Here is a 21344-nt window from a genome sequence, read left to right as displayed (position 1 = left end):
TACTCGGGTAAGGTCGCATACCAATTCAAAACATGTTATAGACCGCCAAATTCGACCGCCTTCCAATCCAATGCTCAGGAGTCACAACAAGGCGCAAAAAGAGCGTTTTTACTGGTTTTCGAGTCGAACTGTGTCACTAAGCTTTAATTAAGAGAAATCCACTGATTAAAAAAAAATTATGGTCATAGCAGCTAAAAAGAATCGATAGGGGCTTGTTCGTTTACCGTAAGAGTTATGCGTAAGCTAACCATTTATTATCCCTCACACAAATCGAAACACATGTAACAGTGAAACACCCTGAACCGTTCCATAGCCGGTTGAACATGAAAAGACCTCAACCTTATATAGTAAATGATTGAAGACGCACTACTAGCAGGAGCTCGTTGATTCCATGACAGTATTAGAATGTAACATTCAGGCATCTATGCGATGCCCACAAAATACGTCACTGGGACAAGGCATGTCGGTGGTTTCCTACCACGGTTAATGGTTTCCCCTGCGTCGCCGCTCATTTGCGGCTTGTGCTGATTTGCATCAGAACAACAGTCGCTTTACCAGAAGGATTCCTGTCAGAACCCTTGTCAATCGCTGTCAGAATCGCTGTCAGATTCATCAGAATCGCTGTCGGATTCACCGGAGTCGCTGCCGGACTCGCTGGACTCGCTGGAGTCGCTGCCGGAATCTCCGGAGCCGTCGCGGTTGCCGAGGCCGAGGCCAGGGTTGTTGGGGCCTACCCCTGGATAGCCGGGTCCGTACGAGCCGGACGTCCACGGATTGCCGGAGCCTTCCGATTCAGAGCTGCTCGATCCGTACCCTCCGCTGGAGCTGGAGTTATCGGAGACCTCAGTCTCGGAGCTGTCCGAGCTGCCCGAGTCACCAGACGAGTCCGAGCTGGACTGACGTGCTGCCGGGCTGTCCAGAACGTCGTTTGGTCTTCCAACGGCGACCGCCGCCACCAGCGCCAAGAGCAGCAGCACAGACAGCACCTTCATGGCTGTACGGATAGTAGATGGCTGCCCTCGAACGAAGACAAGACACCGTTCCTATCGACCAGAGCACTTTTATACCGGGACGTCGGGGCCGTATCAAACGCCTAAAGTCAGCAGAAGTGGTGCAGCAGTCGGGTGACGCAGAGACCCAGGTGGATGCGCAATCCGCTGACACGGCTCAGGCAATAGAACAGGTGTGCGCGTGCGGGCCTTACACGTAGCGCGGGGTGCTGATCGTCCCGAAAAGCTGCGAACGGCAGCTCCAGGTCCATTGTTTGAGTGCTGAACTGATTCCTGAAGTGATTCGCGGGACGTGTGACAGATATCGACTGCATGTTCTTGCTGTGTTCGGGGCGACCTGCCCCACGCGGTCGACAGTTGCGCTTAGAGAGAAAAAAGCGGCGACACCGGGCGGAAATTCCGTGTATTTGACACCTGCCCATCTGAAATGTCAAATGGAACTGTCAGGGCTTTCGTGATTTACTTTTGGCGTCGTATTGGAAGTATAATGAATGGGCCTCTCATGCATCCAGAATAATGTTCTTGTCTTGGCGAGGTTCACAAAACGATGGACCCAGGTTTTATTCACAATAGTGGGAAGGGGAATAGTGTAAAGAACATCACTGTCATTGCTCAAAGTACGCTACACAACTAAATCACAAAATTAATTTAAATTTTGACTACATAATTTAACATTGTAATGCTAGAAAATTGTTATATTCTCACGCCAAAGCACGGATATACTCGGCAAAAATAAGTCATCCCACAGAAGGGTGCTATCCTATCCCTTTACGTACTAAGGGGCATTCAGCTTCCTATGAGACGCAAAATGTTTAATTTTAGGACTATCTTGCACGACTCCGCGTGATATGTGCATGGTATGCAGTTGAGTTGAGCTGGTATGATAACATTTGAATTTCTAACTCAACATCTCTGACTATTCCTGTTTTGCCTATACATATAGCGCATTTTACTGAACACTTGGATTTCTCAAACACAACTGTTATTCTTGTATTGTCACCATTCGATTAGCTTTTGAAAAGTTAAAACAGTCCCTCCCTCCTTCTAATTTTGGCCGAAATACGTCATTTCTCATTTCTGACTGATCACCTCGAAGTGCGATAATTATCTGTCTCAGTAACAAAGAAGACAAATCTGGTCAGCTGGTGGCGATCTTGGCACACTTGTTGAGATCCCGTCAGTCCTCCAAATGATGCATGGTGCTAGGACATGCGCTATCAGACGGGAAGCATGCATCTTCCGTGTCTGCAGAAATTTGTTCTGAATTGCGTGATCGAGACTTCGGGGGCTGTCATCGCGAGATTGCGTCAACAAGTGCCACGAGGAGGTACTTATACCCCTGGGCCGGTGGCTCATGCCGACTCTGTCAAATAGCGAGGGTGCCTTAATAAGTGCTCTGTAAGTCTTAGAAGTTCAGGGATTGAGCTGTCGCCAAAACAGGCGTCGTAAGCACTCCTTTTTCAGCGTCATTCGCCTGGCCTCAAGAGCATTCTGGGCAAGGAACTTGAAGGTAAACAGCTTTCTCGCTTGCTTGATTAGAGCGAACTATGCACATGAGCGTAAATACTTTGTTTTTAGACTTTGTTTTTAGAGGTAAGCACAATTTTTAAGCGTAAAATGTCCGTAACACCTTACCTAGGACATGACATATCAACACATGCTTCAATTTACATGCTTAAGAAAAGCTCCGCAAAATGTGGGAATGCTTCTTTGAACGGTCAGCAATGAACCGCGTAGCCATTTCATTTCCTTTTTTATATCGCTCTTACTCACCAATGCATTCGTTTGCTTTGCCATTTCAGACGATGTCTTCATACTCTGCACTGCTGTTGCTGAGCCTTCAAATGGCATCAGCTATGAGGCTGCATGCTTCTAAATCGGGCGACGCGCCTCGCAGCCGGTCGTTCCGCCTCGAGCCCAGCACTGCTCGTAGGTCCGAGAATGGTGATACGAGCCGCCTACCTGTGTGGGACTGCAGTGACCTACCCTTCGGCACCCCGAGCGGCGTCTACTCCATCCTGGAGGGCGCCGGCGGCCCTCCCGTGTGGGCCTACTGCGACTTCAGCGATCCCGCCGGCTGGACGGTGCTTCAGCGGCGACAGGACAACCCCACGCAGCTCAGCTTCGCGCGCCAGTACGACGACTACCGCTACGGCTTCGGCCAGCTGAACTCGGAGTTCTGGTGGGGCCTGGAATACATGTGGCTCATCACCTCTCGGCACGACCGCGTCTACGAGCTGAAGATCGAGCTCGGCGACTGGGTCGGCGCCACGCGATACGCTCTGTACGGCCAGTTCAGCGTCTCTTCACACGACGGCCGGTTCCGGCTGTATGCCACCAACTACTCTGGTGATGCCGGCGATTCGCTCACTTATCACAACGGTATGCAGTTCAGCACAGAAGATGAGGACAACGACCAGAATAGTGCCAACAACTGTGGCGGAATCTACACGTCCGGTTGGTGGTACCGAAGCTGCCATGAGAGCAACTTGAACGGCATCTACTACGGCAATAACAACCCGACAGCCGACCAGAAAGGGGTCGTCTGGTCGGCCTGGCACGGGTTCTACTACTCGCTGAAGGATGTGGTGATGAAGATACGTCCCAGGGTGAAACTGACGTAGGAAATGCACGACAGATGTTCAGACAGCGAGTGCTGATGCATTCTGCACGGGATACATAAGGTTAACAGTTTTGAGCGAACGATTCCCCAGCTTATCGGGTTCTTTCACATGCTATGACTCATGACTAGCTTACGTCTGAAATTAGGTGGATATTTGTGGAAATGTCGGTTTTTGCTTTGATTGTCCTCTAAATGTTGTCTTCCTGTTTTGCAATATATTTTTTTATGGGATATATGCCTTGTATTTATCCAAAATTGATGTATTTTTGTTCAAAGTTTGCGTTTGTATTTCGTTCATAAGATTACACCTCTATCAGCGCACTAATGGTGTTTGAAGTCGAGTATTCTAACCGGTCGTGAGTTGCAACAAGCGGCGCCGTGCAAGGTTGTCACAAGGCAGACACTCCAAAACCGTCCTTGACTACATAAGTGGTACGGGCCATCCATAGTGATCGCAGCTCCTGACGGTGTACAAATTTAAGCGCAATCCACCGAACCGTTCTGGAGATGTAGAAGGGGTCATGCACGTTCGGTGTCCGATGAGCGATGTCATTTACCAAAGGCAAAGTTTTTTCCCGGAGTATAATAAATACGTCGCCCAAAAACTTACCCTCCCTAACCGAGGAGGGAGCCATCCCGCCTTAGCTGAGAGTTTTTCCTAAGTTAGCATTCATAGCATGACACTACATTGACTAGTGCAGTACCCAGCCTTCATCCATTCATAGTTCCTGATCATAGTTCAGACCGTTCAGGCCGGATCTGTATGACACCAACTCTATTTTCAGGTTAGGCTAAGCCAACGAACTTTAACCCGCGCCCCGTTGGGCTATTCCCGAACCCTGCCGCCCGTCGGGGGGGGGGGGGTGCGTTTCGGCCCCCTTAGAATTTCGGAGACGCTTACAAATTCAAACGGTGTTCAATAGCCTCCACCGAAGACCTACTGTTACAACATCGAGAAAAGGCATGTCATCGAAAATCATCGATAGAGTGTTATTTAATTAAAGTGACCATCCCACCTTAACATTAGTTTTGAGTTGAGATAGCCAAAATGGGGTCCCTGGCTTACACTTACCGGTTTGAGCACTCAAAACATCCAGAAATGCCTCAAATGTAATATATCTAATTTCAAAGCTGCAGCACTTTGGATTCAGAGGGGCTAATGCATTTGAATGCCCCCTCTGAATTTGTTTATACGTCAATGCAGATCTAACGATTTTAAATATTTTACTAAAACGTTTGGTAGCACGCGGTGGTATATGCTGCTTTGAGCGCAAGGAATGCCGCACTATCAGCTGCCAAACTATTGCTTCCAAAAAAGTCGCTAGGAACAGCGAGAACCCAAAATGTAAACAAAAGTAAAAGTCAAATATCCCGGTGAATATATTTCGGTGGAATTTGGTAGACATTTATTTTCGTTCTTTCTGAACCCAGCGACATCACTTTAATGCCAATTCATTAACATTTTTTGAAGGTGGGAGAGTCCCTTTAATACTTGTGTTGCTAAAAGAGGTAAATGATACTAGGCTAAGTCACAGGTCATGTCACTATGGGTCACAATATGAACCCAACTATACTAGGGTAGTGTGATACATGTTTTATGGTCAATTTGACATTTCAAATTGAATTATGTCGGTTAAGCGACCATTGGGACCGGTTTAGGATACACTCTGGTCAAGGTCAGGTCAAGATCAGGTATAGTTGGTCAAATTTCAAAATAAGTATTTTTGTATAAAATGTATTGATTCGATGCTGGATGCAGCTCGCTACGGGGAATCCAATGGTGGTGTTAGTTTTACGCTACGTGGTCTAGAATGGCTAAAAATTGAGTGACAAGTTGATGTCACCAATCTTGAATATTTTTTCGATATAAGTTTGCCAAAACTGGAGCTATCGATCTGAAAATAGGTATGTCGAGGTACCTAATGTTGTATAAGATATTTTCTGCATTTTTGTCTTCATTTTGTCTTTATAGGGAACTATAAAACATTCTTATTTTTGTGGACCAAATGCAAAATGCTAAAAAAATCCCAGATAGCAGTTCTGTAGCACCTGTAGCAGTTCTGTAGCAGTTCTGTAGCACCCCCCGCGCACCGACGGGGGGGGGGAGGGCGGTTAACCGCCCCCCTGAGTTTTTTTTCGTAAATAGCGGGAAATCCACGGCGCGTACACGAAATTTAGCATGACTTTTCCTTCATCAATTGTACACATGATGTGCAAATTTGAACCTCCTACCTGCCTTTGAAGGTCAGGTCACCAGGTCACTTCGAATGACCAAGCCTCTCATCACTTTTTGCAACTTTGTCACCGTGTCAGCTACAGTAGATGACGGAGTTCTTTGAAAGTCGCAGGATGTATGTACATAATAAGGCCGTTGGTAGCTACAATTTTGATCTCTCGGAATTTTGATATCGATGACCTAACTAAGGTCAGGGCAATTTCTTGACCTCCCCATTATAGTCAATGGGGAGAAAATCGATCCCCCGTTTTTCCACTAAAACGCGTCATAATGGCCCAAAATATACCATGGATGACTTCATATACGATCAAACTTGACTACCTTGAGGCTTTTTTTGCTCTTGGGCAACTCTAAGGTCATGTGACGTCATCAAGAGCCACCATTTTTTGCTAATAACTTCTTACAGAACAGGATACAGCCGCGCGGGTGGTCTCATTGTGCTCAGCTCGTCAAGGCGCATCGAATGATATACATGATGACCTTGAGGTCACGTGACCTGAGGTCAACCTTTGACCTTGACTTTTCGAGGTCAACACATATATGGTTCGATGCAGATTGACGAGAGGATCACGATGGTGCCATTAGTTTGTTTCTAGCTTAGCTGCTTCGAAAGTTATTCGATAAAAATCTTGCTTCATTTCTAGCCTCACAATTTTGACTTGAACCCCTGGGTCGTCATCTTTTACTTGACCACTGTGACGTCATCTATGGCCTGACCTGAAAATGACCTTCATAGAAATTTTAGATCTTGTCCGTGCGTACCCCATGCCGTTTACCGCTTGCCGCTATCTTGCCTCATTCTCGAGATCTCAGGGGAGGCGGATACCCCGTCGGTTCTAAGTTGGCGCGGACCAGCGCGGACCCTCGTCGGTGCGCGGTACTACACCCTATTTGCCTTCAGACATTGTTTTTTCTATCTCCAAAACTGTAGGCATGACAGCTCTTCCCGCATATTTTTTTTTCTCGAAAATGGCAGATGACGTACTCTGACGTCATTTGCAGCCAACCTATCATCGTCTAGTTTAGAGACATGTTTAGCCGCAGCAAGGTGTAAAATTGATGCTCAGAGAAGGTCCTGAAAGTTTAATGACGATATCTACCATTCTTGAGGAGCTGATATCGACAAAAAATGTGAGGGAGGCGCTTTCTCCCCCCCCCCCCTCCCCCACGGGGCACGGATTAATAAGCTAGGGCACATTTAAACCCTACAATGCTTATTCCCTCTCAGACAGCAACGACAACAATACAAGTACAGAAAGTATTTATTAGACCGAGCCGACAGTAAGAGTAGGACAATTGGAACAACAGCACATTTACTTAAGCCAAAACTACATATACCCAACATTCATAGATGCGCCGGTCTTCAGCCGTTGGATGTGGACGGGACCAGAAAGATACCTACAGTATATTTATCGTCCTCCAATGCCTAGAACCTCATATATCCCGTGCGGTGTGCAATGTGCATCAATATGTAAGTGTTTACCGGACCAATCCCACTCATTTCCTACGTCAGCTTCACCCTGGGACGTATCTTCATTACAGCGTCCTTCAGCGAGTAGTAGAACCCGTGCCAGGCGTACCAGACGACCCCATCTTTGCCGCTAGTCGGATTATTGTTGCCGTAGTAGATGCCGTTCAAGTTGCTCTCATGGCAGTTGTTGAACCACCAGCCGGCTGCATACACCTCACCACAGTTTGCAGACCAAAGGTCGTTGTCCTCGTCATCTGTGCTGAACTGCATGCCGCTGTGGTAGCTGAGCGAATCGCCGCCATCACCAGAGTAGTTGGCGGCATACAGCCGGAACCGGCCCTCGTGTGAAGAGACGCTGAACTGGCCGTACAGAGCGTATCGCGTGGCGCCGACCCAGTCGCCGAGCTCGATCTTCAGCTCGTAGACGCGGTCGTGCCGAGAGGTGATGAGCCACATGTACTCCAGGCCCCACCAGAACTCCGAGTTCAGCTGGCCGAAGCCGTAGCGGTAGTCGTCGTACTGGCGCGCGAAGCTGAGCTGCGTGGGGTTGTCCTGTCGCCGCTGAAGCACCGTCCAGCCGGCGGGATCGCTGAAGTCGCAGTAGGCCCACACGGGAGGGCCGCCGGCGCCCTCCAGGATGGAGTAGACGCCGCTCGCGGTGCCGTAGGGTAGGTCACTGCAGTCCCATATGGGCATCCGGTTTCGGTCAGTTCCGTCCAGCTGGCGAGCGGGCCTTAGGTCGAGGCGAAGCGCCCGGTTTGCAGGCGGGCCGACCGGTAAATGATCATCCAGCCTCACTCCTGATGCTATTTGAAGGCAGGACAACAGAAGGGCAGAGTATGACATCCACAACATGATCTGAAAATGAAACAAAGTTGTGAACTATGGAATGTTGATACCAATCAGAGATCTCTTCGTGAAATGCATGTAGCGTATCATCGGTGTATTAAAAAGCTTATGAATTTGCCACTTGGAACCAGAAATCATGAACTGTGTCATCGAGTCAAATTACTTACTTGTCCTATGCTTCTGGCTAAAAGACAGCTCATGTTTCACCGTCGCATCAATCAAAGCAGTAATGGTATTGTCCAGTGTATTAGAAATAGTGTAATAGGCCGTAATGGATTATCTGCGAAAGCTAGCCTCGCAATACGGAGACGCTACGACCTACTAGGCTTGGATTTCAGTGTCATAACTCCATTTGACTTACAAAACATATTTATGTCGAACATTGAGCGTATAGTCAATGAACGCATGATGAGGCGGGACCAAGGCGGGACCACCTAGATGTAATGACCTAGATGCCTGACTGGGCAAAACGTAGCTGTGCTATGTCTGCATGTTCGTGTGTTGTGTTGGTGTATATTGTTATGTGTTTTAATGTTTAACATTCCGTTTTGATTATTATCAAAGGAAGGTGTTTCGTTGCTATAGAGTATTTTATGGTTATTTAGGTAGATGCTATTATCCGTGAAATAAAAACATCAAGGGGCTGCATTATATGAAATAAATGCAATGAATTTAGCAAGGAGTTTATTAACCCTAAAGTATAAAACAGGAGCATTAGGTATCACATCTCGTAGAAACGGAGAAGTGTGTAACTCGAAGTGTTGTCCATCATTACATGATATGCGTACTTTTGGTTAGTTTGTAGTTGAACAACGAAAAACAAGCACTTGACTCACCAGAAATCCTTTAGACATCATGTTCACAACCTCACTCGCCTTGAAACTTGCAACTCAGTCAAACAGCACTGGATACCTACATCAATTACTTATCAATCAATAGATCAACGTAGCTCCTGAAATATGATTGGATTTAGGTGTTGCACGTATACGTGCTGTTTGACAGAGTCGGCACGAGCCACCGGCCCAGGGGTATAAGTACCCCTCGTGGCACCTGTTGACGTGCTTTACGCAATCTCGCGATGACAGCCCCCGAAGTCTCGCACACGCGATTCAAAACAAATTTCTGCAGACACGGAAGATGCATGCTCCCCGTCTGATAGCGCATGTCCTGGCACCATGCATCATTTGGAGGACTGACGGGATCTCAACAAGTGTGCCAAGCTCGCCACCACCTGACCAGATGTGTCGCTCCACTGTTGATAAGACATCAAATTGCAACACTTTCGATATAATTTATCAGGGGTGACATCTCATTAGTCTGCAGCATATTTTGTGTTACCGAGGCCGGAGCGTCTGGACTTGAAAAGGTATTGATGAACATCGATGCACAGACCTTGCATTTTTTTTAGGGATTTCTATTCCTTACGCACTGTTGTGCAGTTTAAAGGAAACTATTGTAAATCTAATTTGCTAAGTTTTCTTCCAATTATAGAAAAACAGCAAATTTGATCAAAAGTTGCATTCATTTATCATTGTATCGGGCCTACGAATGGGCCAATTTGCCCCAAATGCCCACCTTGAATCCGCCAGTGTGCACACTGCACTGCACCTATACCTACTTATTGACCGTCACTCCTTCAAGCCCTTCAAGTTTTTTTTTTTTTGCTTGGTTAGGCCCTTTCGGTCTGACAAGACCATTTCTGAGCCGGAAGGATGATAGGAATTAGGGGGAGACATTGGTCTGGGCAGACACCTTCGTGAGTCAACAGGGCTGAGCCCGTCCCGAAGAACAGGCCGACCAGCCCCCCCCCCCCAAATATACTCACTGCACCCGGCTGTGCCTTGGGAGCAACGGTGCCGCTCCAAGGGAGCAGCCCGCATGATATATAGTTGCCTGTCCAGCCCGAAGAGAGGGTTGTGGCGTGAAGGAGAAGAATTTGAGCATCCTGCGGATGAAAACGACGGACGGGCTGCTCCTTCAAGTCAGGCAGTGGACCCCTCATGGACAGCCTGCGCTTACGGCGCCGTGGCGACCTCTGTGTCCGGGATCGGGCGTCACCAGGCGGCGCTGGCTGTCTCGGTACAATGGCGAGCAACTGACGACGGAATGGAAACATTGTCTCCACACCCAGACGCATTGTTCGACGGTACCGATTTGCTCACAGATATTGGAAAATATGATGTGGAGTTCGCGCTACACATATTGGCCTCCAGATGTCATGCAGCATTTGTGCTCACGGGCGTCACTTTCTGAAATTTCATTGCTATAGGACGCCTCCAAATATAGTCAGCTTTAGCCAAAGCCATTTTTACCTTACCATGCATCGCCATCATTCGATAATTTCAAATAGCTGAAGACCCAGTTTAAATCGGAGTAAGTAGCAGCCATAGTGGCTGGAATCGCAGTTGTACCCAAGGCAAGGGCAAAGGCAATTCATTTATCTGCTTTATGATGCACAGTTTTGCGGAACTGTTGCGTGAAATTAATTTCAGCATCATGCATATTCAAAAGGACCAGCGGTCCGGTGTTGAAAGTGTTTCGGCGCAACTTCCACTGTTAATAAGCGAAACGGTTTCAAAATAAGCTTTGGCCAATGCTACTGAAGAAAAGTGAATTGGCAATTTTACACCTCTGTTGCCTACATTTCGATGACAATATTTAGAATGCCTAGATGATATCAAATTATGCTAATAACAAAGATATAGGTACAGTCCACAGCATAAGCAATGTGACTTGTGAGGTTTCAGTATTGGGTATGTTCTGCTTCTGAAGCTTAGGATTAGCCAGACCACAATGCATCTTTGAATGTAGCTAACCTGTATCATTACCCTTGCAGATGCAACTTTATCTATGGGAGTCTTCTTTTCGATCACTCCGCATTAAAATATCGGCAGTCAAAACCATCTGTTGAGATTGGTAAAACCGCACATTACTTTAGCGGTGGGCTGTACATGATCTTTGAAGTGATAAACTACAATGATCATGTAGTTTATCACTATTTATCACTACAATGATCATGTATATTCTCGTCATTAGCATAATTTGATATCCAGGCACTCTATATACCTAATGTCATCGAAAGCATTTCGATGATCATGATCATAAAATGTCATCCATTGAAGACACAGTTTGATGTTCTATAGAATGGTAAAGCAGCTAATAATATATAGCTAGATTTTTGGAAATTTTTACTATTTTATACAAATTTTGTGTCACATTAACAAATTTACATTTTATAAAATCAGGGAAATCTGTATTTTTTATGACCGATATAACATGTCACCATCACACTGAATCGGCTTAAACTGATGGTAACGAAAGGTAAACATTGTCCAGCCTTTTTGCTAAAGTGACGCAAGAGGTGTTTTATTTTGAGAAGTGATTAAAATATACCTAATGAGAGGATTATCATGCTTCCTTAATCTTTTAAGTGTATGGTATAATCAATAGCTGTGAAGCCTGGTGCTCAAACACTGTTTTCATTTATCATTCATGTGTGGCTGAGTCTGGTACAAAGGTCGTGCAGCGATCCCAGCGCAAGTTCTAAAGCTCTTTTGTGATTAAAAGCCGCGGCCGTCGGCGGCATTGTTGCACAGTTAATGCACGACGTGCACTTCGGTGCTGTTTCCTGCGAGCGACGGTCAATGCAAAGCTGTATCGTCAATATAACTATATAAAGCGTGCCGATTACATTGTGGTGGTAAGGACCCTCAACAAATAGTGTTACTGCACCCTGTAAGTAATCGCGCGTGATTTCATCGCTAAATCACCCAACCCAAGCCCATTCATTCAACCCCGCCACAAAACACCATCATGAGAAATTCTTATAAACCATGCTGCGTGAAAAACTGTGTTTCACCTGTCCACCGGCACACCGCAAACGCCTGCGCCATTTCTGAGAGTGAAACTGATAACCGAATCATGACCATGTTCAATCGAAGAGTTTCCCACCAGACGTCTGAGGAAGTCTCTAATTTTCACCCGTCAGCTTCTCGCAGCTGCCCAGGCGAAGGGATGATTAACAGTTTGGAGACCATGAGCCCCTTTTCTCTCACTCAGAGGTCCGCAAAGCCAAAGCCACCGATATGGATGGTGGCCATCGCCGAGAGTCGTTTGTAGTGCCAGTACTGAGGCCCACTACACCTCGAGTCTACCTAATAACTAGGCATGCATATGTGTTCAAACTTCTCAGCGCAGGTAGTTGCGCACGTAAAACAAAGGTGTGTCGTAGTATGCAAAAAGACGCCGGAAATTCTCTATCTCTCTTCTCTCTTCATGATATATTTTCAAAAGATAGTTGTCGTCTCATATTGTTTCTCATCATGCGGTCCATTTGTCTATTTAGTTATTCATTGATTTATACTAGATTGTCATATTTATACGGACACTAGTGAACGTACTTTAAAACCTCTTTATTGCTTGATACATTTAACCCGCGCACCGACGGGGGTCTGCGCCAACTTAGTACCGACGGGGGGGGGGGGGGGGCGGATGACCGCCCCCCCCCTGAGATCTCGAGAACGAAGCAAGATAGCGACAAGCGGTAAACGGCATCGGATACGCACGGTCAAGATCTACAATTTTTACTAAGGTCATTTTCAGGTCAGGTCAAAGATGACGTCACAGGGGTCGAAAAAGTCAAAATGGCGGCGCTAAATATGGAGAGAGTTTTTCTCGAATAACTCTCGAATTAGTCAAGATAGGAACAAACTAAGGGCATCATCGTGATCCTCTCGTCAATCCGCATCGAATGATACATATGTTGACCTCGAAAGGTCAAGGTCAAAGGTTGACCTCAGGTCACGTGACCTCGAGGTCATCATGTATATCATTCGATGCGTCTTGACGAGCTGAACACAATGAGACCATCCACGCGTCTGTATCTTGTTCCTGTACGGAGTTATTGGCCAAAAACCTTTGGTGACCTTTGATGACGTCACATGACCTCACAGCTGCCCAACAGCAAAACAGACCTCAAGGTAGTGAAGGTTGATCGTATATGAAGTCATGTATGGTATATGGGGCCATTCCGACCCGTTTTAGTGGTAAAAACAGGGAGTTGATTTTTCCCCCATTGACTTATAATGGGGAGGTCGCGAAATTGACCTGACCTTAGGTCACCGATATCAAAATTCCGAGATATACAAATTGTAGCTACTAATGACCTTATAACATCCTGCGACTTTCAAAGGCCTCCGACATCTACTGTAGCTCTGGCACGGTGACAAAGTTGCAAAAAAGTGACTTGAGGTTGGGTCATTCAAAGTGACCTGGTGACCTGACCTTGAAAGGTAGGAGGTTCAAACTTGCACACCATGTGTAAAATTGATAAGGGAATAGTCATACCAAATTTCGCGGCGCTACGCGCCGCGGTTTTCCCGCTATTCGCGAGAAACCTAAGGGGGGGGGGGGGCGGATATTCGCCCCCCCCCCCCGTCGGTGCGCGGGTTAAGAGAAGATGAAGCCAATGACGTGGAAAACCAATTTTTCACTTGAAGTGGAACATCGCACCTCCATTGATCTCGATGGCATGCGATAATATTTGAAGGGAAGAGAGGGATATACGTTTTTTTACCACGTGCCACTAACAGATGGCCACGAGGAAATTCAACCACAACTCAACCAGACTTTCATGAGGCAGGCATGTGACTGAGGGCTTTTGGACAACGGTCGGACCAGCTGTTGTACAGGGACATGATAGAAGGGAAGAGACTCAGTCTCTTCTCTCTCTCTCTCTCTCTTCAAGAGAGAGAGAGAGAGAGAGAGAGAGAGAGAGAGAGAGAGAGAGAGAGAGAGAGAGAGAGAGAGAGAGAGAGAGAGAGAGAGAGAGAGAGAGAGAGAGAGAGAGAGAGAGAGAGAGAGAGAGAGAGAGAGAGAGAGAGAGAGAGAGACAGACAGACAGACAGACAGACAGACAGACAGACAGACAGACAGACAGACAGACAGACAGACAGACAGACAGACAGACAGACAGACAGACAGACAGACAGACAGACAGACAGACAGACAGACAGACAGACAGACAGACAGACAGACAGACAGACAGACAGACAGACAGACAGACAGACAGACAGACAGACAGACAGACAGACAGACAGACAGACAGACAGACAGACAGACAGACAGACAGACAGACAGACAGACAGACAGACAGACAGACAGACAGACAGACAGACAGAAGCAGCGTCTCCAGCAGCTACTCCTGCTGTAGGAGGGGTCTTCCTCGCATGGTTGGCGACGCAGGTTGGGCATCACCTCTCGGTCCACGTGGATGACCAGCTCCTGATGGGAGAATGTGGTCATCAGGTCGAACGTTGTCATTTCTGCATCTGATGGCAGGGTAAGGTCTCTGTCGTCTGCTCCCCAGAAGTCATCAAGTCCATGGAGGTAGAAACGGTAGGCGACTCTCGGGGTGTTGGACGTTTTAGCTTCTGAGCTGGGATTATTGGTCATTTTAAGATCAGCCTGCGTCTGCTCACCGTTCCGACTGATATGTTCATCGGTATACACGTCCAGCCGCCCAGCGCTCTCAGTTGTGCTATGGCCATGGATGTCCTTCAGGTCATTAGTGAAACGCAACGGGAGTTGTTTGGTATCTTGGGTTCGATCAAAAATCTTCAAAGTTGGCAAGCTCGATCTTTGCACTGTATCGTATTTTGCTTCAAATGGTAGATGTGCATCAACGTCTTTCTGGTCAACTTTTTGTTTTGCTTTTCTAAAGGAGCTATCAAAGTTCCTTGGATCTTTTGCGTTCTGATGTTCATCGTTTGAGAGCCTGGTTTCTTGCTCCAGAACGTTTTCATATTCTGATGAATACGTCCCACGTGAATAACTATCAAAATCCATCGTATCAATGCAAGTACGGCAATAGCCGTTCTCTGTCTTATTTTCTTCGTATTCTGGTCGACGCATTAGTATTAGTATAAGGGGATCAGCGGTTTTGTTGAAAGTGCCGCAAAGTCCACCTCTGGCGTAATTCACTTTTCTCGTCCAAATACCAAAGGAGTCGTCATAGCTAAGCATTTCGTTGTTTCCGAAGGGAAACGGAACAGAAGCCATCTTATCAAGGGGAAGTCCGTTTCTGGTGTAAAAGTCGACAAGTGAGAGATTGCCGTATAAGTTATCCTTCTCTTCACTCGATCCACATTTGAGGATCTGACGTGTGCTCTTGTCGATGTCGTGGTGCGGACAGACGGTGATGAGTGGCTGCTCGAAGTTGTTGTCCCAGCGGGTGACCGATCCGGTGGGCTCAGATAGCAGCACGGTCACCTGGAAGTTGGAACAAGGTATTTAATTAGTGCCATTACTCATTAGTAATCCCAACCAGGCAATTAGATTCACAATCTTTCGATCGCTCAATGCGTATTGTTGTGAAACTTCTATATGCCCAAGATGACGTAAAACACTGGTGGAAATTGTTTGCAACACAAAGCTGCAACGAAGACCTTACTGCGCTAAGATACTGCAACAGAAAACCGTTACCTATCACTTACACTGTAAACCAAATCTACAAGTTGGCTCCTTGTTACAAGTTTGGTTCCAATTCGCATAGGCGTCACCTTGTCGATTCACCAGCCCCAGGCTTGTTGGCTAACAAACTAACAGTTTGTCTACAAGTTTGGTTCCAATTCGCATAGGCGTCACCTTGTCGATTCACCAGCCCCAGGCTTGTTGGCCAACAAACTAACAGTTTGTCTACAAGTTTGGTTCCAATTCGCATAGGCGTCACCTTGTCGATTCACCAACCCCAGGCGTGTTGGCCAACAAACTAACAGTTTGTCTACAAGTTTGGTTCCAATTCGCATAGGCGTCACCTTGTTGAGTACTAGTCTGGGCCTTGTGAACCTACCAACTTCTGGATAGGCATAGCCGTTTCCTTGTCGGTTCAACAACCCCTGGTTTGTTGATGAACTAGCCTTTGACTGGGCATTGCTAGTTTACAAATTGTCAACAAGTAAGTGTACTAACGCTCAGTTCGAACTTGTTCTTTCTTACAATCGCTTTGTTTGCGTTGATAACCTTAAGAACTTACGATTTGCGTTCGTTTTCAATTGCCACGATACTGATTCAGGAAATATTTTCTATACGGACAGGTCATTTTTTGGCTGGAAGTGGTGCACAAAATCATGACTGGCATCAGTTATTGCTCAAAGGCTTGCGCTGACAAGAAACGGTATACTGATGGGTTATATAATCGATGAATGCATACACCACATCCATTCGGAAGTTTCTGGAATCATTAGTATTTATTACGGTCACGTACCTACATCACGTAGTATGTAATTAATACTATTGACTGGAGACAATTCCAAGTGCATATTTTCGAATGGATGTGGTAAATGCATGAGGTATAAGGTATACCTATCGTGCACCGTCAGCATATAAGTCTTTGAAGCAAGAACTGCTGCGTATGTGGAAGAACATGGTTTTGTGCATCGCATCAACATCAAGCCAGAAGTATAACATGCCCGTATGACGAATATTTCCACATTGACCATAACAATCATGGCAGTTGCACGATCACGCAGATAATTCGAATAAAGCATGATCGCCAACCAGATTAGCTTTTACAGCCCATATATGTCCATCAGTTAAGTTAAAAATACAAAGAGTTGAATTAAAGGCAAATAAATGTATTTATATATAAAAAAAACACCGACCGCAAAACATCTGCTCACATGTGCATGCAAAGGTCTGGCCCACTTACATTGCGCGCGCAGGGGAAGGGAGGCGTCTCGACAGCGGGTATAGGCACGATTAGTGCGTCCCGCAGGCCAGAGCGGGCCTCACTCACAGCACGAACACCACAGTTCACAGATTTCACTTTTTACTGCACAAATGCTGGAACAGCCCTCGTCGCTGATCCATGCTGCACGGCGGCCGCGCGACAACTGCTGGTTTGAACGGTTTGAAACCGCCGCGCCGGGGCCGGACGGCGACCGCTGATTGGTCCGCCAAGTCTGACGTCACGGGCGCAGCTGACCATGTGTATGCTGACCAGCTGACCAGTACAAGTTAGGCGCCGGTTAAATAACCATGCGGCAACAAGTTTCCAAAACTGGTTAAGAAACAAACGTTGAAACAAATGTAGAGTTGGTCTGGATACTGAGAAGTTGGTGTGCATAGTAACTATTGACTCGTAGTTGTCACCTGACAAGCAATGCACCAGACAACGGCTTGTTTGAAAAGTATCAGTTGGTAAACATACCAAGAGATGATTGGTTATATTACACAAGACTTGTCAATTTGGTTTACAGTGTATGTTCTGGTCCCTTTTGACTGTTTTATGCTCTTGGAATTAATTAACGTAACGAGGCTAAGGCCGACCCCCACCGGACACGATTTGGTAGCCGAGGTCTGTGACGTCAGCTGGGCGTGAAGTTTTCCCTTCACCATAGGCTTTACACACAAATTGGCCAAAGTTCATGCCAGGATATCTCAGTCTGGAAGTGCAAAAAAGATTAAATCTTGGCGTCATTAGATTCAGTGTTTCATTTTATATCTGTAAACGTCCATTATTAGGCCTCAAAGAAGGTACAAGTACTCGAAATCGAAGTTCAAGAAGATGCTGTCGTGTGCATGATCTGGTAGCATCACGTGACCTCTTTACAGCAGTTTATTGATAATTTCAAAATCTAGTTACACGATTGCTGCTTCAAACAACATAAATAATACATCTTCAACATTTATTACTTCCGTTTAGGTCACAACATTGCAAAAAGCGAAGATCACCATCGTAGTCACGTGACCAAAGGTGTAGCGGGGGTTGGGACAAACGCTTGAAGGGTTCTAATTTTTTAAAATAAATTATATAGTTTTCGTGATGAAATTGAAAGATTGTAATTTTTCATTACATAATACGAATTTTCGTATGTGGGATATTTTATTTGTAGGCGGAATTCTCCACATAAAAATGATAATGACGTCACGGGGGCTTTACTCAAAACCAACTCGAAACATCGGACCTACCTGTTTCTTATAGGTATCTTGGCTAAGGCTTCGTCTACACATAAGCAACATATATTTTAATGCAAAATTCTCTCAAGCCACCGCAACTCACCTTCCAGACGACAAATGCGATCCAGGAGCAGAGGAGAGCCATTCGAACTGTTCGCTCCAGCAGCTGGGCGTTCCTGCACGGCCACCACGGCATGGTTCTGCCGTAGGACGTCCCACCGGACGTCCGGCAGTTTCATCCACCGTCCGCTCGCGGCGGGACCCAACTGGCAACTGGTCAGTTGGGGCTGGCAAGTCATTCCCACGTGTCCCCCTAACTAGACTGTGTTTGCGATACAATGTCGTCACATGTAGACACCGCTGTTGGTCGGCATATGAGCAAACAGACATATCCTCGAGTTACGTGAATAATAGTTGTTGTGGCGTGATGTCATGGGTGCTAGAGTTTGTCATGGAGCTGAACCATGTTGTAACGATTTTTGTTCATGTAAATACCTACAGCTAAATGGGCCTCAATTTATTGCGTTTGCGATTTACGGTATTCGAATTGTATTGGAAGCTGACCAAGAATGAGTAGCATAGAATCTGTCAGTTTTTGACAAATTATATTCATTGAAATGTTAAAGTTGAAATGTAAAACCAGCTTGTTGGGCATTTAATTCAGAACACCGATTGCTACACATCAAATGCTGCCCGGCACTCTCTGAGTCTCACCGATCAGCAATTATGAGTCATCATTGCTGAAACACCAATGGTAAGATCTACACATTACATCTGACCGTAGAAATGCTACTCAAAATGATCGGTTTCTGTACAGGTTCACTTCACGCGTCAACAGATTAAGTTCCAATAACATATTACAAGGCGTTAATCATATCAAGGGGCGCAAAACTCGTACTTTCTAAGAGGGAGATGCACCGTTCTTGGGGTCAAACGACCCATCGTTCCAATCACTGTTTCTCAAGCTGTTTATCGGCACAGGTAAAATAAGTCCCCAAGGATGTCGATTCCGTCTTTGGATGCGTAAGCAATGCCTAACTCTGTCTCTTGGTGCTCTTCTCAAAGTCCAATTCCTGTCGAGAATTACTGAGCGTGCCGGGAGCACAACGCAAGGAGTAGGCACTTGAGAACAAAGGTCGCGGCGTTCGAAGACAGTCCCGGTTCGCACGATTCTTTCTTTCTCTGCTCCGTCTCCCTTGCTCGAGTTGTAAAGCTGAGACACGCCGCTTTTGGAGGGGGGATTCAGGGCGCCAGATTCCATCACTGATAAGGCATCACTAGCAACAACAACCTTCTTTGGACTAAACCACCTACAGAAGACGGTTCGTGTCAGTGTCTTGAGATCATCAAAGATGGAGAGGATGGAGTAGCCGAGGAGGAGTCCCAGGTAGCCTCCCATGTCCGCCAAGAGGTCTGGGAAGGTGTACGTGACGAACGTTTCGACGGTGCGCCGCACGGGTCGAAAGCTCACGGGTGCGAGGTACCACTCATCGGAGCTACCGAATTCTCCAGGTCGGAGGGACACAGTGTATCGCTGCTTGTGACATGGCCGCGGACAAGAGCATGGGGGAATATTCGTACCGAAGAATTCAACCGGAAAAGAGGCAAAACCTTCCATATACTCATTTTGAAACCACATCATGTCCGAAGCGGAACAGACGGGCTTTTCATCACCGCCATCCAGGCTACAAGAGAGAAAGTCCATGAAGCAGCGCTTCCAGCAGCTTCTCCGGCTGTAGGCGGGATCCTCCTCGCACGGTTGGCGACGAAGATTTGGCATCACCTCACGGTCCACGTTGATCACCAGCTCCTGGTTGGTGAAGGTGGTCATGAGGTTGAACGTTGTCATCTCTGCGTCGGAGCGCAAGGTTAGATGTGCGTCTTCAGTCCCCCAAAAGTCGTGCATGCTGTGGATATGGATGCGGTAGGCAATGCTGGCTTTTTTGACTTCCTTCCTTTGTCGTTCAGGTTCTTCAGTGGCAGGGATATCATCACTGGCGTGCACGGTATCGGATGAGTCGTAAAATGCTGTCGAAGTTTCTACATCTTGAGAGCTGCTCGTTGGAGGTGTATCATTAGTACTGTCTGATTCAGTGTTCGTATCTCGAGATCTTGAGGATGTTTGAGGAGAACTGGTGCCATCACTTCTAAAATCAAGCTCTATGTTGCCATGGCGTACGTTATATGCAGTACTTTCCGACCTCCGCTTTTTCCGGGTTTTCTCTCGTGAAGCTGCCACACGTTCTTGATCAGTTTCTATCCCTTCCACCGTATTTGGAGTATCACTGCCGGACTGATACTCAGACACTGTGGAATTCTCATCCCAGGTGAAGTTGAAGTTCTCCTCAGTAAATGTGTCATAGTTATAATAATAATAATTTTCAGTATCATTCAATCTGCAGTCTGAATAATGAGTTGCGTCTTTTTCGTTTTGTTCATAATCTTGCCTGCGCGCCACCCTGATCAGAGCAGTATCCGAGGTCATATTGAAAGTGCCACATAATCCACCTCTGGCATAGTCGACGACGGATGTCCAAACACCATCATACTCTTCAACAAATTGAGGGGACGCGTTGAACAAATATTCATCAGGATAAGTGTGTAACAGTTTTTCCAGCGTTAGTCCTTCTCTTTTGAAGAGGGCGAGGAGAGTATCATTGCCGAACAGCAGCTCCTTTTCCTCCTCGGACCCACAGTGTATGACGTCGCGGGCCTCTCGGTTGAAGACGTAGTAGGGGCAGACGGTGATGACAGGATGTTCGAAGTCGTCATCCCACCGAGTCACGGAACCAGTTGGCTCAGACAGCAGCACTGTCACCTGAAACGCGACAGAACACGCCATTCACATTTCCATTGTTGGCTATATAACAATCGATTACACACATATGTAAGACACAATCGATATATGTAGCATGCCATCGATAGGCAAAAGTAAGACACCTGAAAGACGTCCCGAAAGTTCGTGGCTTAACTGACAGACTCTTTCGTTTCATATATACAACCCGGCAGGAATCTGTTTTGGGTGACAGGGAAAGAAAGCTAGCATGTGCCAAAAATCGTCACAAACGGCATCCATCATAGGCGCGGGAATCAGGGGGGGGGGGGGTAGTGGGGGCAGCTTGCCCCCCATACTCTGGGGCCGTGGGGGTGGCTCCCCCACAACTTTTAGACGCAATACTGCACTTTTTATGCAAATGT

The 21344-nt window shown here is 46.6% G+C and overlaps 3 protein-coding genes across 3 annotated transcripts; 1 reads left to right on the top strand and 2 right to left on the bottom strand.

Annotated features, from left to right (window-relative positions):
• Nucleotides 1-581: 581 nt before the first annotated feature.
• Nucleotides 582-992, bottom strand: LOC122373766 (clumping factor B-like). The gene has a single exon (XM_043352127.1). It carries the CDS (start codon nucleotides 990-992, stop codon nucleotides 582-584), a length of 411 nt encoding a protein of 136 aa, XP_043208062.1.
• Nucleotides 993-2369: 1377 nt separating this feature from the next.
• On the top strand, nucleotides 2370-3864 carry LOC122373672 (microfibril-associated glycoprotein 4-like). Its single transcript, XM_043351971.1, has 2 exons — nucleotides 2370-2520; nucleotides 2813-3864. The coding sequence occupies exon 2, from the start codon at nucleotides 2816-2818 to the stop codon at nucleotides 3632-3634; it is 819 nt and encodes a 272-aa protein (XP_043207906.1). The 5' UTR covers nucleotides 2370-2520; nucleotides 2813-2815; the 3' UTR covers nucleotides 3635-3864.
• Nucleotides 3865-7113: 3249 nt separating this feature from the next.
• On the bottom strand, nucleotides 7114-9192 carry LOC122373645 (microfibril-associated glycoprotein 4-like). Its single transcript, XM_043351930.1, has 2 exons — nucleotides 9026-9192; nucleotides 7114-8198 (listed from the first exon to the last, which is right to left on the bottom strand). Exons 1-2 carry the CDS (start codon nucleotides 9044-9046, stop codon nucleotides 7374-7376), a joined length of 846 nt encoding a protein of 281 aa, XP_043207865.1. The 5' UTR covers nucleotides 9047-9192; the 3' UTR covers nucleotides 7114-7373.
• Nucleotides 9193-21344: the final 12152 nt, after the last annotated feature.

Source organism: Amphibalanus amphitrite, unplaced genomic scaffold (genome assembly GCF_019059575.1).
Source record: "Amphibalanus amphitrite isolate SeventyFive unplaced genomic scaffold, NRLGWU_Aamphi_draft 000038F_arrow, whole genome shotgun sequence".
In the NCBI taxonomy this organism is placed as follows: domain Eukaryota; kingdom Metazoa; phylum Arthropoda; class Thecostraca; order Balanomorpha; family Balanidae; genus Amphibalanus; species Amphibalanus amphitrite.
The sequence above is the reverse complement of the archived record's forward strand: the minus strand, read 5'-3'. Positions and strand labels throughout refer to the sequence as shown.

Bases quoted from the DNA above. Each gene is read 5' to 3' on its own strand.
- LOC122373766 (XM_043352127.1), bottom strand. From the start codon at position 992: ATGAAGGTGCTGTCTGTGCTGCTGCTCTTGGCGCTGGTGGCGGCGGTC.
- LOC122373672 (XM_043351971.1), top strand. From the start codon at position 2,816: ATGTCTTCATACTCTGCACTGCTGTTGCTGAGCCTTCAAATGGCATCA.
- LOC122373645 (XM_043351930.1), bottom strand. From the start codon at position 9,046: ATGATGTCTAAAGGATTTCTG. The intron at 8,199-9,025 runs GTGAGTCAAGTG...TTTCATTTTCAG, and splicing joins TGATGTCTAAAGGATTTCTG to ATCATGTTGTGGATGTCATA.